A 15,158-nucleotide genomic window follows, 5' to 3' on the forward strand; every position below is an offset into this window, starting at 1 on the left:
AACTCTCGGCAGTCACTGTTCTTCAGAAAATGGGACAGAAAGTCTGGAAGATCCTAAAGAAAAGGTGACTGATCAACCGAGGCACAGAACCTGGCACCACTCTTACCCTAGTTTTCCGCAATTTTAGGGTGAAAATGGTAGAGGAAGGAAAACATGAGAATAAAATGTTGTAAGTCTTATACTCCATATTCATTCACAGAGAAGTGCTGGTATGGGTGTCTTAGAGCTCAAGTATTGATCCAGAGATTTGGAAAATACTTTCATCACCAAAAAGAATTTCCATTCCTCTACATGACTTGCTTTCAGAGCAGGAAAAACTTAAATTTTGGAATTAGAAGAACTGAGTCTGGGGTTCTGGTTCTGCTGTTTAGGAACTCTGTGATTTTGGATGAGTTATTGTATCCCTTAGCTGCATAAGAAACACAATGCCCGGCACGACGCGATGGCAGACATCGGCTGTTGAGAGGTTTGCAGGGTTTCCCTGATCTAGACTGTGCTCAGCTGAGCTTGCTCATAAGTTCAGGTCTCCTTTCATCCTCCTCCTGGGATCAAAGGTCCTCCCATGGGTATGTTCAAGCTTCTGTTTCTACCACATTTGTTAAACTCCATTGGCCAAATCAGCCACATAGCCATACCCAAAGAGAGTGAAAGAGTGTGGCAAAGTCTGGATGGCAAATGGCATGGATAACAAAATGCATAAATAATGGAGACTAAATGATGCAATCTACCACAACACTTAATTTTCTCAATCTCAATTCTCCCATCTGTGAAATGAGGATAATCCTATACTTTTGAAGATTAAATGAGATGGCACTTAAGTACTTAGCTCAAGGTTGGAACAAAGTTGATGCTCAGCAAATATTACTTTCTTACTATTTGCCTCTCCAAACTTGCAAAATGGAAATTATTACCTGTCACACCTAACAGGATTATTGTGAGGCTTTAAAAAAGTAACACATGTGAAAGCATTTGAAAGAATGTCAATTACTATATAATATTTGTATTGCAGTAACTCATAGAATGCTTATCCTTACACAGATGCAAATGTAGATTCAAGCATTTGGATACATTAAATCACAGTGTTCACTGAGCATTTTACATTACCATGCAGTGAGTGAGTTTTTTCCTGTGATATACTTTGACATTTACATTATAAAGCAGAGCAAACACGCGTGGCCTGAGATGAGGGCCAGAGGCAGAGGGGAGGGAGAGTGGGAAGAGGGTTTCAGTGTGAGGTAGTAACTTCCTTAGTTGTTGCCCAGGATATCTCAGTCAATCCAGGAATAAGGTCTTTTCTAGTCTTTACCACACTAAAGCCCAGGTCTTAATGAGAATATTTCCCAATAAGAAGTAGAGCGATGGGTCATAGAGGGGGAAAAAACCCTATACGGTTGTTAGAACACAATCCACTTACCTTAATAGATTGAAAACTGTTTGTGAAGCAGGGCAACACAATCCTCAGATAATGACCCTTAATTGTGTGGCTGGTTGTGGTCCCCAGAGACTCCAAGGGGCCTAAAGAAATTAACCTTGAAGGTGGCAAAGATGGGGGAAGAAAGGGTCAGCATTTTAATGCAGCAGAGAGGGGAAATCTGACCGTGACCTGTCTAATGGCCTTTGTGACATTTCCAGGTGCTCCTGGTCTAGAGAGGTTTGTTATCAAGAAGAATGGCCCACAGGACAAGCGCATTTGCTGACAGGTTTCCTGGTGCAGGGACTTTCTCTCCGTGAGTCAGAAGCCCCCCTGCACAGTAGAAATTCCTTGAATTAGATTTCAGCTTACACTCCCTTTCCCTGCAGTGCAAACTTAATTGATACTTTACGAGGTTCTATATAGTTGATATTCATTGACTTTTTGTTCCAAGGCTGAGTTAATCCAGATTATAAATTCTGCTCTTTTCAAAACTGAAGGAACTCTTTTGGAACATAAAGTTGCAAGCAGAGAGCACCCCGTTTAAAGAAATCTGGGAATTATATCATTGCCCTTTATGAATCTTTTGGTGATGTTGATCATTCCCCAGAGTGTCATCATGGCTAATGACCTGACGGTCGCTGTGCATGGGCATTGCACAGTGAGGGCCCAACTTAGACGATTTCCTCAACCCCTTGCACCCACCGCCACTGCCTCCTCTCCTCCTCTCCCTTTCATCCCCAAATAAATTAAACTACTTTCTGCAGATGCATAAGAGATGGAGTAATCAGTACCTAAGGGACTTGGAAATGATAAGTTATAAATGAACTGGTGTGTTCCATTTTATAAATAACTGTTTATCTTAATAACTTATCTTAATAACGTAAGATTTTTCAGTGCCTTACAAGGTGGATGGCTAATGAATGTTGATTTTATGAACACATAAATGAATGAGTTGCTAAAAGTTAACATTATAGCCTAAAATAATAGTTTCAAAAATTTGTAGCCTCTGACTAATACTGAATAGATCATTAAATATGTATTTAACTCTTTATGTGTCTGATGTTGCTGGAGGAGAAGAGAAGAAAATATTCTCACTAGAAGTAGTCTCATGGAGCTAAATGTAGGCCCCCTGTGTGGGCAAATTATTTACCTGAAGCTTCTGTGGAATAGCAGTAAGAGTAGTCCCTCTCTCATAGGGTAGCTGAGGGGGGGGTGTGAACTAAGGCATGGAAATCAGTTAGTGAAGTACTCACTTCACTAGTACACTTCACCTAGTATGAGGGAATTGTTCAACAGCTATTGTCATCTTCATTTTCATCACTACCACCTGCGTCCTCTCAAGATCCTAATTTGGTTCTAGGTCCTGTCTATTTCCAGGAGTTTGGTTTAGTCAGAGACCTCTCAGACCACTGTGAAAACATGGTAGACTACCCCAGACTCCAGGGGCAAGGTGAATGATGTGAACAACCAGAAAAGTTACATATTTCCTATGTAGTGTGGTGATGATATAGGGTATTCAAAATTCCTTCCTAAAGATTCTTCTGCTGGCTCAGGAAACCTTTTCTGGTTCTTTCAGAAACCAAGTAGCCTTAAACATGTAATCAGTCTAACTTTTTTAACCTTGACACAGTCCTACTCTGTTCTACCACTTTAAACTAACCCTTTCAGATTTAGGGGCAGAGAGAGTAAGAAGAAGCAGGGTTGATCAGTTGTGTCAATGACAAAAAAGGTCAAGGACTATACTCAAGAAAAGTGGTCCTGATTGGTAAGTCTGGCGAGAGGGTCTCTGGGATCAGGAAGAGACAGAGACCAGGACAGAATGCTTCAGAAAAGAATTGTCAGAAGTAAAACGCAAACAAAGGATATACCTTGCCCAGGTCCCTGAGGAATCAACTGGGGTGAAGGCTACGGGTTGCACATAAAATGAGGGATGTCCCAACAATGAGCCTGGTAGTAAGCCTGCTTTAATGCTCAGGGTCGTAAGCGGTGTAGATAAAGAATAATGCCTTGAAAAGACAAGAGTGATTTTCTCCCCCACCCAAAGGAATTAAAAAGCTTTTGAGGGAATAGAAGGAGGATGTGGGGAAGAGGAGAGGGAATAGAATTAAAGATGGAGGTGAAGGAACAGAATTCTTGTGGAACAAATTCGTTTTTAGTTGTCTCAGAGAAAGTCAGTAATGGCTATCCAGTTAGCAGAAGGGTTGCGGTGGAATGGAGCTGTTGTGGAAGGGGAATCTCACGGGACAGTTTACAATCCTGTAGAGAAAAACACAATAACATGGGTAGAGGTTGATATAAAAAATGAGGTGACCGCAGAAGGGCTTAATTAGTTGGTTGAGTTTCAAGTCAAAACTGATAGAGAACAGAAGAGCATGGGGACAATGGCTTTTTTCTGCCCTGTTCTTCATTGTCATATGAAACTAGAACAGATTCTGGCACATGGTAGGCACATTGCAACTATTTGTTGAATGACTGGGTGAATAAAATAAAAGAGGAAGAGACCCCAAACACTAGGATGCTGAGTAAGGAAAAGTAATATTTAAGCCAATAACAAGAGAAATAAGATCCAGAGGTCCCCAGAAATGGCAAGTCAGGAGGTAATATGGTTGTATAGACTCTGGTATTCTTTAGAATGCAGATGTATTAATTGGAGGAGAGGACATGGGTTAATCAAGAATTAAGAACACGAGTGAAGCAAGAGGCAGATGCAGAGGGCCAGTCTATGACCATCTGGAGGGCAGTGTGTGGACTGGACCATCTTGGAGATGTATTAGGAGTCGGGTGTAACAGCAGATAGAGGGACAAGTTCAATCCAAGGGACCAGGGACAGGGTGCATCAGCTTCAGTTGTCACTGATGAGCTCACATATGGTACATGTGTATCACATACATGATGTGAAAGCTTTGGTAAGGTGTTCTCAGCTACAATCAAGGAGTCACCAGGTGAAGGAGAGATATTGAATTATTTCCACACAGAATATCTCAAGCATAAGAAAGTTCAGGAAAATCTCATCTTTTCACCTTTATTATCCAGGTCTTTGCAATATTTTTTCATTGTCTACGTTTTACAGGTGTCTGTCCATGTTGAATAAAACTCAGTCCTGGTTTATTTGGAGTCCTGGACAGCACACATACTTATTCTTTAATGCTCAGCTGGTCAGGAACCAAGTCCATAAATCTAGTTTTGAAACTTTTTCTAAAAAGAGGCTATGCTTCTGAACATCTGGTGATACAGAAAAAAAATCCAGTTAATTATCCAGATGTTAGGTCAACACTGGATTAAAAGTGGGTATTTGGAAATGTCCAAGAGGTGAGATTTCTTTTTCAATTTTCTGTACTTAAACCAGAAAACCATCTGAGTAACGGTGGCAACTGAATCCACTGCTGTCAGGTCCCAGTTTCTCAGAAGAAGAATGAATGAGTAGGGAAAGCTGTGCCTTCAGCTGTCAGCTCCAGAGAGAGCAAACCCGGGCAAAGCTCAGCCTCCTCGCCTCCTATCCTGGGTGAGCTGCCCCTGCGGTTTGGTTCGGATCACTTTTCTTGGCTCAAACGCGGTACCTGAGACAGGGATCGTTTGTCAAGTGAGCATGGTACACAGAGAGCTGTAGGCAGATTATGGAAAGAGAGGGAGGAGAGAGAGGGAGGAGAGAGAGCGCACGAGAGAGAGAGAGAGAGAGAGAGAGAGAGAGAGAGAGAGAGAGAAAGAGAGAGAGAGAGAGAAAGAGAGAAAGGGAAGAGGGCGAGGAGAGAGGAGCAGGCTTCTCCAGAAACAGCGCGCTTTTCGGGCACTGGGGATTCAAGTTAGACAGGGTGGCAGTGCCGAGGCGCCGCCCTGGAGAGGGGAGCAGCGGCGCCTCCCGACATGGCTCTTTTCATGTGGGATGCTTAAAGACTGCACAGAGAGGGAGTAACTTGGAAAGGAGAGCAGCTGGCATGAGAATTCCACCAAAATGGAAGGGCTCCTGTCTCCGATGAGGACGAAGGTAAGGGGAATGAATCTCGGTTTCTTTTAATTCCGCTTGGAGGGACAGAAAAGGCAGCTGAAGTGCCGGGAGCCTCTGTGAATGGGAAGCTCACCGAGCTTTTGTCTTGTTTCGGAACTAGGCTGGCAAATGCAACTGGATCTTTCAAAGAATAGGCTTGCCTCGCAGAGAGCCCGATGTGCAGGAAGGGGAGCGCAGCGGGGAGAGAGCCATCTGTCAGTGTGGACAATGGGAATCTTAGTAAATGAGTTCTCCTCTTGGTTGATTAGACAGCCATATTTTAGCAGGATTTCCAATCACTCTTCCTCGGGGGCCAGGCAAGCCTGGGAGCTGTTCGTTGCAGGAAGTACCAATTGCTCAGCTACATTGCTGTTTAGCGGGAGGAGTAGTAACACGTTGAAAGCAGATCTTGCCCAGCTCCTGCTTGAAATCTCCTCTTTCCACCTCCTCTTCATCAGAGCAAGAAGGCCAGGAAATCCTCTGTGGAAAGTAGGTTAATGCATTCTGGAAGCCAGCGTGTTTTCAGAGAACTGCCAGATAGGCAGAAAAGCATGCAGAGCACTGGACTAGCCTGACATCTTGAACTTGGACCTGAAATGTTCAGAGGGAACTGCTGACAGTCTCCAAGAAGCTCAGGGAACTTGCTCTGCTCTGGGAGAGCTTGCTTTTTTACTTGAGAAAGGGTTGCCTCAAGACAGGGCGTTCCATTGAAAGCTCAGGTGATGAGGAAGCTGTTTGATTTCTGCTAATTCCACATAGAACTCTAAATGGGTGGGCCAAAAGTTCTAAATCATGCTAGAAATGCTACTTTTCTTATTCAGAAATTTCCAAAATATCAGGAGGAAACTGGCTCTATAGCTCATGGCAGAGTTAATGCCAATAGAAAAAGGCTTTGACCTCATCTCTTTGGCGCTCTATTTAGTGATCCCAGCACAGACTCTTTTGCCACTGAACATTTTCTCTCCTGTTAGTTAATAAGCATGACCACGATGTTTTAAGATAATGCTAAAACCAGGGTGTTAAGCATGAAAGCATCCCCTCATTTGGGAGAATTTCCAATCTCCCTGTCGTGCCCAGTAGCCCTCTGATCATCTTTCATTAGAAGGATAGCCCCAAGTGAGAGTTTGTTCCCAAAGGTTCTAATCCCAGCCCCTTGGTTGCCTGGCTGGTCTGCTGGGAGTGCCCCTCTGTGACTGGCTTGTTCTTCCTGAGCCTGGAGCTGAAGTAATAATGCTTGCCAGCAGCAGACCTCAATCTGAGGTGCTGTGGGAATAGCAGGTGCTGCTTCACACAGAGGTACCACTGCAGAGAGAATGGCAAACAGCACTAGCTTTCTGTTTCCCTTTATGGACCGGATGGGGTTTGAATGCTTTAGCGGATGGCAATGTAATCTCTTCATTCTGTGCACTTTTGAAATTGCTGCCTCATACACTTTGTCCTGGTGGTGTGTACTATTGGGATCCCATCAGATCAGTGGGTCTAAGCTCACAACTGTAGGCAAGTACAGTTCTCATAGACTGGGGGAGTTCCCTGTGCAAATGAGTGAGGTCATGGGCACTGTGTAAATCACACTGCGGCCCATTAAAAGGCACCTTGTACTAGGCAGACAGATGGATGGCAATGGGTCAGGCCACTCATTTGTTATATTTATCAGTGTGATCCACATCATAGCTTGTTCCTTAACCAACATATCATCTAATGAACATTGATACTATGAGGGTTTGGGCCCCACCAAAGTTCAAACATAACATTTTTACAGAGCAAACTGATTCTCATTCAAACCCTTGAATTATTAGGTTTCAAGGTATCTGTGTGAATGTGTGTGTGAAGTTGCTTTGGTGAATTATTTTAATCTCTTTATTTGTGACTCCAGAAATTGATATTTCCATATTGAAAAAATCAAATTACATTTGAATTCGGGGACCTACAGTAACAATACCACTCAGGGAATAAGACCCGACAGTGTAACACTCTGATTGACAAGACCAGCTTTAGTTTCTAAACGGCTATGTCCTGTGTTGTAGACATTTCCCAGTGATTCTGAAAAATTGCTCCAAATTATTTGCCAGAGATAATGTGTTTTCATTCTTAAACTTTGATCCACGTTATATCTTTTTAAGTCTATTCTGAAATATTCTGCCCCCTGAGTAAGGATTTCGCTTGAAGTTTTTGGTTTCATGGCATCGTGACGGGCTGGACAAAGAAGGCCTCCTAGCTCTCAGTGTCGGTGTGTTATGGTTACTTAACAACTTACTGACAGTTTAAAGCAAGCGTTGAGGTAAATTAGACATCATGCAGTAATTTCATTACACCATGTAATATACTTAACTAGTCTAAATCATGGGTGCTTAATGCATTTTTATCTTGGGATTTGCATAATCGGCACATAAATATGCATGAGATTAACTGCAAGTGGCAAAATGGGGTGGGCAACATGTTCACGAGTGTTAAAATTAAGACAGTTGCATAGAGGGCACCTGAGCACGCACTGTCTCCTGGGTAGTGGCCACACCTGACATACCTAGAAACAGACAGGGCAGCCGCTGTCCTCCCCATGTCACAGTGTATTGTCACCAATACATGGGACTAGCACAGCTATTGGCTTCTGGCTGGATTCACTTGGGTAGTCCACTTACCCTTCCTTTTATATGTAATGCAGTCTCATGGAGTCTCTAGGCTGATGGATAGACTTCTGACCGGCCTCCTGGGAGGCCATGACACAGGCCTCAGGATTCTAACCACAACAAATGATGTTTACAGAGGCAGAGGGGGAAATGGGAAAAAAGAGAAATGCTTATCGAATATTTTCTCCTGTGAGAGTAAAGGAGAGAATTTTAGGATTAATCATCTGTGTGTACTGTTTAAATGTGTCCTTTTTAAATTTGATTTTTTATCCTCCAACCTTCACAATTCCCTTTCATCCTCTGTGCACTGCCTCTAGTGAATGAGGCTGGCAAAAAATTCCCCTTATTTTCAGCTTCTTGTGATGCTTGCTTGCCAATGCCTGCTGCAACGTGAAATCAAGCCAAGCCTGTACTTTTCATGGGTGTAAGGAGTGTGTTCTGGAGAAGCTGCAGTATCAAAAAAAGATGAAGAAGAAGGAGCGGGGAGAAAAGAGGAGAGGAGAAGAAAGAGTGGGGGAGGAGAAGCAAGGAAGAGGACTTGGTTGGAGAGACATCTTTTCTTTAAATTTTATTGAGATGTAATTGACATAATAGCACTGTGTAAGTTTAAAATGTACAGGAGAAAGACTTTATATGCGTTGAAATGATTACCACAGTAAGTTTAGTTAATGTCCATCATTTCATATAGTGACACAAAAATTTGTATATGTGTGTGATGAGAACTTTTAGGATCTACTTTCGTAAACTTTCAAGTAAGTATACCACGCAGCAGTATTAGCTATAGTCATCATGCAGCCCATCACATCCCCTGTACCTGTCACTCTTATAACTGTAGTCTGTGTCCTTTGACCACCTGTATCCAATTCTCTCACTTCCTCACCCCTTGCCTCTGTTTACCACAAATCTAATCTCCTTTACTATGAATTGGGTTTTTTTGATTTTTTTATTTTTTAGATTCCACAAAGTGTAATCACACAGTATTTGTTTCACTCTGCCTTATTTCACATAGCATAATGTCCTCAAGCTTCATCCATGTGGTCACAAAAGGCAGGATTTCCTTTCTCATTGCGGAATAGAATTCCCTCGTGTGTATGTGCACGCACATAGCTACCACATTTTCTTTGTTCATTTGTGGCCACCTAGATCGTGTCTATGTCTTGTCTACTACAAATAATGCTGCAATGGTCATGGGGGATGCAGATATCTCTTCAACATAGTGATGTTGTTTTCTTAGGGTATATACTCAGAAGTGGAATTGCTGGTTCATATGATAGTTCTACTTTTCTAAGTTATATTTTATTGATTATGCTGTTACAGTTGTCCTGATTTTTCCTCTTTTCTCCCCCTCCACCTAGCACCCCCTATTCCCTCAGGCAATCCCCCCACCATTGTTCATATCCATGAGTCATGCGTATGTTATTTGGCTACTCCATTTCCTATACTGTGCTTTACATCTCCATTGCTATTCTGTAACCACCTATTTGTACTTCTTAATCCCCTCACTTCCTCACCCATTCTCCCCCTCCCCCTCCCATATGGCAACCCTCTAGTAACTAACTTCTTTTTTTCTTTTTTCTTTTTTCTTTTTTCTTTTTTTTTGGGGGGGGGAAGGGGTGGAGAAAGAGAGAGATAGAAACATCAATGTGTGGTTGCTTCATGTGTCTCCTACTAGGGAACAACTAACTTCTTTTCTCTTGCTTTTAAGAGTCTCCCTTTATCTTTAACCTTTGGCCTTTTAATAATGATGTGTCTTGGAGTGGGTCTCTTTGCGTCCATCATAATTTAGACTCTCTGTGCTTCCTGGAATTGTTTGTCTATTTCCTCAAACAAATTAAGGAAGTTTTCTTTCACTATTTTTTCAGATACCAATTTCTTGCTCTTTCTCTTCTCCTTCTGGTACCCCTATGAGGTGAATGTTGGACCTCTTAAAGTTGTCCCAGAGGCTGTTTATACTATCACCATTTTTTAAAATTCTTTTTTCTTCCTTTTTGTTCTGCATGGTTGTTTTCTGCTTCCTTAAGTTCCAAATCATTAATTTGATTCTTGGCTTCATCCATTCTACTGTTGTTTCCTTGTAAATTGTTTTTTTATTTCAAATAGTGTATCCTTCGTTTCTGACTGGGTCTTTTTTATGCCACTGAGGTCCTCACTAAGTTTCTTGAGCTTCCTTATAAACAGTGTTTTGAACTTTGCATCTGATAGATTGCTTATCTCCATTTCCTTTAGATCTTTTTCAGGAGTTTTGATCTGTTCTTTCATCTGGGCCATGTTTCTTTGTCTCCTCTTTTTGGCAGCCTCCCTGTGTTTGTTTCTATGTATTAGATACAGCTGCTTTGACTCTGTCTTGGTAGTGTGGCCTAATACAGTAGATGTCCCGTATGGTCCAGTGGCACTGCCTCCCCTACCACCCAAGCTGGGTACTTAAGGTTCACCCTTTGTGTGAGCTGAGTACACCCTCCTCTTGTAGTTGAGCCTTGGTTGCTGTTGGCAGATCAATTGGAGGGATTTACCTGGGCCAGTGAGCTACAAGTACTGGCTGTGACCACTGACCATCAACCTCTGCCCTCTATAGAAGATCAGCTGGGCAGGGCGGTGGTGCTCCAGTGTGGTCTGTAGCTGTCTACTGGGTGCGTTGGCCCTGGGGTTTCCCAGTGGTGCAGGCCCAGGTCAGTCCCTACCTGTTTTTTGCTTGGGGCACCCTGCCTGAGCTGTAAAGCAATCTGAGATGGCTGCTACTTGTGCTGGGCTTGGAGATTCCCAGGTGAAGCCTGGCTGTGACTCTAATTTGGCTGCCCTAGGGTTCACTGAGTCCAGCTGTTTCTTGTTTGATAGGACTTAGGAGCCAAGATGAGCCATTCTTATGGAAATGCAACTTGGGTGGGCCTGTAAAGTGGGTGGGGCAGGTCCTCTGTGGCCTCCAGGCTGATGGAGTCTCAGATATGGCACTAGCCTACCTGCTCTGTGGGAGGGAGGGTTCAGCAAAGGAACAATGGCCTTTGCTCGCCCTGATGCCCAACACTTCAGTCTATCCCTGTATACCTCTGGTGTCCTTCAAGCTGCCACCCTGGTGCTGGAGCTCAGAGGGAGTGAGTCTGAGTAGGTGAGTCCGTGTGTGTGTTCCAAGAGGAATTTCTTAGGGCTCCAGCAGCCTCCTCCACCTACTCAATCGCTGCTGGTTTTCGCAGCCAGAAGTTGTGGGGACTTCTCTTCCTGGCACTAGGATCCTGGGATGGAGGGCCTGTTGTGGGTCTGGGATTCCTAGCTCAAGAGATATCCCTCCCGAATTTTTATCCATGTGGGTGTGGGGCCAGCCTGTTCCATGTCTGTGCCCCTCCTACCAGTCTGGGTGGATGTGGTTCTTCAATTCTGTAGTTGTCAGACTTCATTCAACTCTATTTCTGATGTTCCTGAGTGATGGTTGTTCTACATTTTCATTGTAATTTTGATGTGGTTGTGCAAAGAGGTGAGCCTTCTTGACTGGAAGCCTGTGATAGTTCTATTTTTAATATTTTGAGGGACTGGAGGCCCATCTTTCATATCCAAACAAAAATACAGATGTTTTTCCTTAAATGCTGATATGGTAAATGGTAAGAGAATTTCAGTTAACCTGGAGAATGTATGTTAACTAGACTTACTATAGCGATCATTTTGCAATGTATACAAATATCTCATCATTATGTTGTACACCTGAAGCTAATATAATATGTCAAAAATTAACCTCTTTATAAAGGATGGAATATTAATTGTTAAAAAGTTAATTTGATAATTCAGTAACTATTTTGTGTGCTAACTAGGGTTTTTAGAATACTGTGATACTTCTGCCTTTAATATCTGCTCTCCTTTATAATTAGTTAATTCCCTAGAGAAGGTGCTTTTTATCTGTCTGAATGGCTCTTATTTCTGCCACAAAGACATTGTGTCATTTACTGTACTACAGTTACTTTTTGAAAGGAGTGATTTCTGATTTGTGGCACAAAGTAGTTTTCTAAAGAATGTCTTCTGAAAGGATCAGGCCATTTATGAAAGGGACACTTACTGGGAAATGGACACTGAGCTTACAAAGAATGAGCCCTTGAAATTAACACAGGCATTGTGTCCTGCATGTCCTGCTCCTGCAGGCCCAGGGTGAGTGCCCCACAGTTACGGTTAGTTCGAGGAGTGTCCATTTCAACCACAGCACAGTTTTGGAAATACCTTCGATACAGATGTAAGATGTGAAAATTCTGAAATTACAGACAATATAGATAGCAAAGGAAAGAATCAAAAGAGCATAGTCAAAGGCTCTCTGGCTCTTCGGGCCAATTATCATACACTATACGAAACCCTTAAAATCACTTAGAATTATGCTAAATCTACTTGAAACTTTGCCAGGTCTCCACAGGGAATAATGCCTGAAATGGTCCATTGTGTTCCACCTACTTGATACATGGTTCTGACTAAATATTGGAGCCTCCCTTTTAAGAGCTCTGTGAACTAGACAGCAATAAGGACTGAAGGGTGTGCATAGCCTGAGTAGGGAACGACTAGAGGGGGGCTTGGCAATTACTTTCAAACACATTAAATATACACAACATTATTCACCAGCTAACGACAGGCTATACTTTATCTTAATGGGGGCTTAAATAAGAGGAAACCTGCTGGCGTTGAAGCATGACAGGTTTAGATTAAATTCAAGGCAATGTTTCTTGACATTAACATGTTTTCCTGAGGAAGGGCTAATACGGTTTCTAGTCTGGAGGCCTGAGACAGGTGGGGAGGATCCAACCTGAGAAGCCAAGAGGAGCCTTTAAGACATTCCATGTTTTTATGATGCTGTGAATTTTTACCATAAAGCCAATAAAAGAAGACATAGTTTTGTTTGCAAGGCATGCATCACACTCTTTTACAAAGAGCTACTGTACTATAATGTTTTTATTGAACCACTGAACTCAGCTGGGTGCAAACAGGACACTTTTTTGTTTTTCAAGTGGCCACTTTCAAGGCATCTGTGAATCATGGAAAGGAAGTTGGGGATTCCAGGGCAATTTATTTGGTTAATGCAAAGGAGGGATATGAGGCACCAAACCCCATCTTAATCAGACTACCTGGGTTCAAACCCTAGCTCCGCCACTTACCAGGGGCTAACTTTTCAGAGCCTTAGTTTCCTCCTGTGTAAGATGCATACAGTAGTGGCCTGTCTCAGTGAGTATTGTGAGAAGTAAACAGGCAATGCCTGTAGGGACTTGGCACAACTGTTACTGGTATGAATGGATGAACAAATATACCAATGAGTATGTGCAGAAAGGCAAGCCATGACACGTGTGTGGAATGCATCGTCACAGTCATGGATGCAGTAGGAAACATAGGTGATCTGTCTTCAGGATGGTGCTGTTAGCTCCGACACAGAAGGAGAGCTCTTCCTGTCTGCAGATCCCTATGAAGCTGGGTCCTTGTCTATCAAGAGCTCAGAATAAAGCAGATGCCTTTGTAGCATAGTCAGGTTTTATTACAACAAGGAATTTCACAATAAATAAGTATGATAAATAGATAGTTTAGTGGAAAAGACTAGTAGATTCAGCTTAAGCCAAAAAGTTTTCCTGTCCAGGACCTCAAGAAAATCATGTTTCAAGGATCCAGGGGTCCTTGGTTTTATCAAATCTTAACTGACCCCTTCATAAATAATAATCTTTCTTTTGTGCTTTAAATCTTGTGAAGTTGAACATACATTCTCTCATCTGATCTTTCATTACAGTAGTTACAACTCAGAAATCAGCCAGCTATGAAATAGGGCCCTCCCACCCAAGAGCTGGTTTTTAGCCATTTACCAACACACCACCGCTTCGGACCTGCATGGAGTCCAAGCATCGTGTCTGGACTTCCAGGCTTGTCTAGACCTGACCCTTGCTCACTTACTCTGCCTCATGCTTCTTCATCCTGCTCCTCGATATTCTACCCTGGCAGTCTCAGGCTTCAGCTAAACAGTCCAGTCACCTGAAGTGTTTTCAACTGTTCCCACGTGCCTCTCCCAGAGATCGTGATTGAGTAAGTCTGAGATGAGGCCCAAGAATGCGCATTTTGTCCAAAGGCTGGAGGACTCTGATTTGGGCAATCCTTCACCACATGTTGAAGATACTTGACATCAATCCAGTCGCCTCAGGGAAGGCCTTGTAGCTCCATGAATGTGCCAGATCTTTGAGCATGCCCTGTACTCACTACCTTGCCCTATCTGGCCCCTCTGCCGGCTCTAACCTACCCTCTGGGAAGTCTTTGATGCCCAAGACTGGGGTGGGTCCACAGTATGCTCTGCTTACCGCAGCTCCAGTCTTCCTCACACTCCGTAACCACATGTACTGGTATATTTGCTCCCTTTGCAGTGGGCCAGGAGCTTCTTGAAATCAGGCTTCATCGTATCTTGTTCACCCTATTTGCCTACTAGGTAGCATGGTGCAAGCAAAGTTGTAGGCTCTCGCTATGTATTTAGTGACTCAATGCAGGACACAAAGCGCTTGTAGTTCTCTAAGGGCTCATGTAGGTTTGATAAATACTGAGCATTGAGCACATGTTGTGAGGCCAGAATAGCTGGGTAGATACAGTGTAGAACTGTCTCCACAAAATAGGATGGGCAAATTCCACAGGGTGACAGCCCCTGAGGCTGAATTTTCAGGGACAAATAGTGGGTAGGTCATTTTTGTTTTTCTTTCCCTATCTTGTTTCTGGTTAGTAATAATAGCTAACATTGCCAGAGTGTGGTAATAGTTTCCAGGGTTAGGAGACTGTAGCGTGGAGATAACTGAGGGCTAATGTTAACTTCAGCTCAGGGTATTGTTACTCCTGACTTAGAGTCAGAACTTTCTGTTCCAAAGTGTCCGAATGACTCTACTTTTGTTGAAAAAAGTAAATGACTCTTTTCCAGCTAAAACCAGACTGTGTTTACTCTAGGCAAATGGGAAAAAATGCTGACTTATTTTCTTTAACTGCCGGAGTATCTCAATAGGGAGCATAGGCTAGCTGAAAAACAATAACACAAGTTAACTCCTTATATCAATATAAAACAATATTAATCAATACTTTAAAGTAACTATGAATTAATACACTATATTAATACACTGTAACAATATATAAATATTATAATAGCTGCAATATATTAGCATTTTAATAT

At 42.7% G+C, this 15,158-nt stretch overlaps 1 protein-coding gene across 1 annotated transcript in view; it reads left to right on the plus strand.

Moving 5' to 3' along the window:
* The first annotated feature begins 5,193 nt into the window (after positions 1 to 5,193).
* FRMD4A (FERM domain containing 4A) overlaps positions 5,194 to 15,158 on the plus strand; it is a 445,706-nt gene continuing 435,741 nt past the window's right edge. The window contains exon 1 of the mRNA XM_053922092.2: positions 5,194 to 5,396. Within this exon, the coding sequence (XP_053778067.1) occupies positions 5,364 to 5,396 (33 nt within the window). The 5' untranslated portion in view covers positions 5,194 to 5,363. The remainder of the gene's footprint in view (positions 5,397 to 15,158) is intronic.

Source organism: Desmodus rotundus, chromosome 4 (genome assembly GCF_022682495.2).
Source record: "Desmodus rotundus isolate HL8 chromosome 4, HLdesRot8A.1, whole genome shotgun sequence".
Classification (NCBI taxonomy): domain Eukaryota; kingdom Metazoa; phylum Chordata; class Mammalia; order Chiroptera; family Phyllostomidae; genus Desmodus; species Desmodus rotundus.